Below are 3148 nucleotides of genomic sequence, written 5' to 3'. Positions count from 1 at the left end.
TGATCCGTCCGGGCCGAGCGGCTTAGCCGTGCGGGCCGGCGGGGAGGTTCCAACTAAGAGCAACACAAACCCTTGGGTTCGGGTGCCCTTTCGGGGTCCTCCGGCCGTCCCCCCTTTGGTGTCTCTGGCGAATGCGGCGAGGGTACAACGGGAAACCTGGGAGGCCCCCTCGGATGGGGGGTTTCGCACGCCCAGGGGCCGCGCGGTCGTACCGGGGCCCGACTCGGGAGTCGCTACCCGGGTGGGCTGCCCCGTAGCAACGCGTGTAAAAAGCTCGTGTCGCCCCTGCAGGACCTGGTGGCTCCAGGGTGTGGGCCTGCAGGGGGGCCGGGTGTTGTCTCCGTCGAGGCCACGCCGCAGCAAGCCGTGGTCGCCGGGGGGGGGGACCGCGGTTGGTGGTTCCCTTTGGGGTGTTCGAGCCCTTGGCCATGAGCCCGGGATGACGGTCTTGGTTGGGCCTGGCTGACCCTGTCCCTATGGGACATGGTCGGTTAGGGACCGGCTGGGGCCTGCATCCCGGGACGGTTAGTGGGTGAGGATGCGTTGAGGCGGTGTGAGTCGGGTGTTCGAGCTGGGGATCCTCCGAAAAAGCCCCAAAAACCTTTATGATTATGTCCGGAATCAATAAAGACGAAAAGGTGCGCACGGACACTGGGTTGCCCACGACCCAAACATCGGGAGATAGAGAGGGAGTTGCGAAGGGGAAAGGAGGGCTCTTCGCCGGCGCCGGCGCAGCCGCTCTGGTGGTGGGAAGTGATGCGGTGGCCGGCCAGGGTTCCCTCATGGGCCCGCCGGCTTCACCAGGGGCGAAGAGGAAAGCGCCGCCACTGTCCGACTCGGCTGGATCCTCGTCGGCGGCAGAGACTGCCACGAGCGAGCGGCCGGGTCCGGCCTCGTGGAAGAAAGTGGCCTCGAAGAGGCGGGCCGGAAAAAGGGCGGTCTATGAAGGCCGCAGCGGTGTGGTGTCGGACGGGGCGGTGTCCGACTGGTCCGCCGACATGGAGCTAAGCGACGATGCGGGCTCTCGGTCGGCGAAATCGTTCGCCAGAGCCACCGGATCGAAGAGCGTCGCCACGGGCTCCGGGGTAACGTCGGGAGCGAAGCCACCCGAGGCCAGGAAGGCGAAGTGGAAGGCGGCTCCGAAGAAGAGGGCGCCGGAGGGAGCCTCTGCGACTGGGCGTCCCGCGCGCCCCGCGCAGCGGCCGGGTGCCGCTGCAGCACCGGCCATGCCGAGAGCGGGTGTGCAGGTGCCACCGACTGCGTTTGGCGGTGAGGGGCCACCGAGGACGGTCAGCCCCGTGGAGCTGATGGCGCGTGCCGAGCAGCTGGTCGGTGAGATCAGGGCCCACGTTACGGACCCGGCGAACAAGGTGGTGAAGACCTCAAGGCGTGAACGACTCTCGGCTGGAGGCGGCGGGCACGGGGCCGCGAAAGAGATCCCGCTGGTGGTGTCGGGAACTGACCTCGGCGAGGAGGCTCGCCAGGCGGGGCAGGGTGGCCCTGCAGCGATCGCGGAGGCGAGAGGATCCTCCAGAGGACCAGGCGGCGCTCCGGGGGGCCTACAGAGAGCTGTACCGGAGCTACCATCGCCTGGTCCTCGAAAAGAAGGAAGGGGACTGGCGGGCTTTCGTGGGCGAGGTGGGCAACGCGGATCCCTGGGGAACCGTCTATAGGATTCTCAGGGGCCGGCGGGGCCCAGTCGATATCGGCGGCGTGAGGGTCGGAGGAGCGCTTGCAACCTCATGGGAAGCAAGTGCCAGGGCGCTTCTGGAGCGCTTCTTCCCGAGGCTTCCCGAGCGGGAGCCCCGAGAGGAGGTGATCCACCCAGTGCCTGATCCTCCTGCCCCCATAACGCCGGTAGAGATGAACCTCGCCCTGAGAAGGATGAAACCGAACAGCGCGCCTGGACCGGACGGGATCACCGTCAAGATGGTCCGGGCGCTGACTGCGTACGCCCCGAACCTGACCCTGGCCATGTACAACGGCTGCTTGGAAGCTGGAGTGTTCCCACCCCAGTGGAAAAGCGCCCGCGTCGTGGCCATTCTCAAGGGTCCCGAGAAGCCGCCTGACGAGGCTGGGTCGTATCGACCGATCAGCCTCCTTTCGGTGCTGGGCAAGCTGCTGGAGAAGATCTTGGTCCGGAGGTTGGAGGCGAGAGAGGTTCACTCCCTCTCGGACCGGCAGTTTGGTTTCAGAGCTGGAAGGAGCACCGAGGACGCGTGGCACCTGGCCATGAGGGTGGTTCAGGAGTCTCCCCAGAAATACACACTCGGAACGTTTGTGGATTTTAGGGGAGCCTTCGACCACCTGAGCTGGGACACGATCCTCGGGATCCTGGGCGCCGCCGGATGTCCTGAATTGGGTGTCTGGCGGAGCTTTTTCAGCGGCCGACAAGCGTTCATGGCTTCTCGGTTTGGTCGTGTTGAGCTGGACGTCGTTCGGGGCTGCCCTCAGGGGTCGATGTCGGGGCCTATTCTTTGGAATCTGGCTCTGGACCCCCTGTTGCGGCGGCTCCGTGACGCGGAGATCGAGGTTGTCGCTTATGCCGATGACACGCTCCTGATCTCCTCGGGGGACACACGCCGGAGTGTAGAGGCTCGGGCGACGCCGTCCCTCGAGATGGTGAGGGAGTGGGGTGTCAGTGCCACGGTAGAAATCTCTAGGGATAAGACCGTGACCATGGTGCTCAGCGGAAGTTTCGCGGGCAACAGGCACCCCAGAGTCCTCCTGGACGGGGACGCTGTGCCGTACAGGGAGGAGGTCCGGTACCTGGGGATACTCGTAGGCGAGCGGCTGACTTTTTGGCCGCACCTGCGGGAGATCCGGGGAAAGATCACCTCCCTGGTGTATCAACTGCGGCGAGTGATGCGGCAGGACTGGGGCCTCCGGCGTCGGACCATCGGGTCCTGGTACCGGGGGCTCTTCGTCCCGTGCGCGATGTACGGCGCCTCCGTTTGGGGGGGCTTTGTGAGGGCAAGAGCGACGGCGCGCGTCCTGCTCAACAGGGCCCAGCGTCCGGTCCTCCTCGCCGCGCTATCAGTATGCCGCACCGTCTCTACGGAGGCGATGACGGTGCTGATGGGGGAGCTCCCATGGGACTTGGAGGCGAAAAACTCCGAGGCGGGGTATTTCCTCCGTCAAGGAGTGC

General features: G+C 65.9%; 1 protein-coding gene across 1 annotated transcript; it reads left to right on the top strand.

Annotated features, from left to right (window-relative positions):
- Positions 1-611: 611 nt before the first annotated feature.
- LOC122408823 (collagen alpha-2(I) chain-like) lies at positions 612-1673 on the top strand. Its single transcript, XM_043415887.1, has one exon. It carries the CDS (start codon positions 612-614, stop codon positions 1671-1673), a length of 1062 nt encoding a protein of 353 aa, XP_043271822.1.
- The last annotated feature ends 1475 nt before the right edge of the window (positions 1674-3148 follow it).

The sequence above is a fragment of the Venturia canescens genome, chromosome 4 (assembly GCF_019457755.1).
Source record: "Venturia canescens isolate UGA chromosome 4, ASM1945775v1, whole genome shotgun sequence".
Lineage (NCBI taxonomy): Eukaryota > Metazoa > Arthropoda > Insecta > Hymenoptera > Ichneumonidae > Venturia > Venturia canescens.
This window is presented reverse-complemented; position numbering and strand designations above follow the sequence as displayed.

What these genes read in the sequence shown, in the direction of transcription:
- LOC122408823 (XM_043415887.1), top strand. Translation starts at nt 612, where the DNA reads ATGTCCGGAATCAATAAAGACGAAAAGGTGCGCACGGACACTGGGTTG.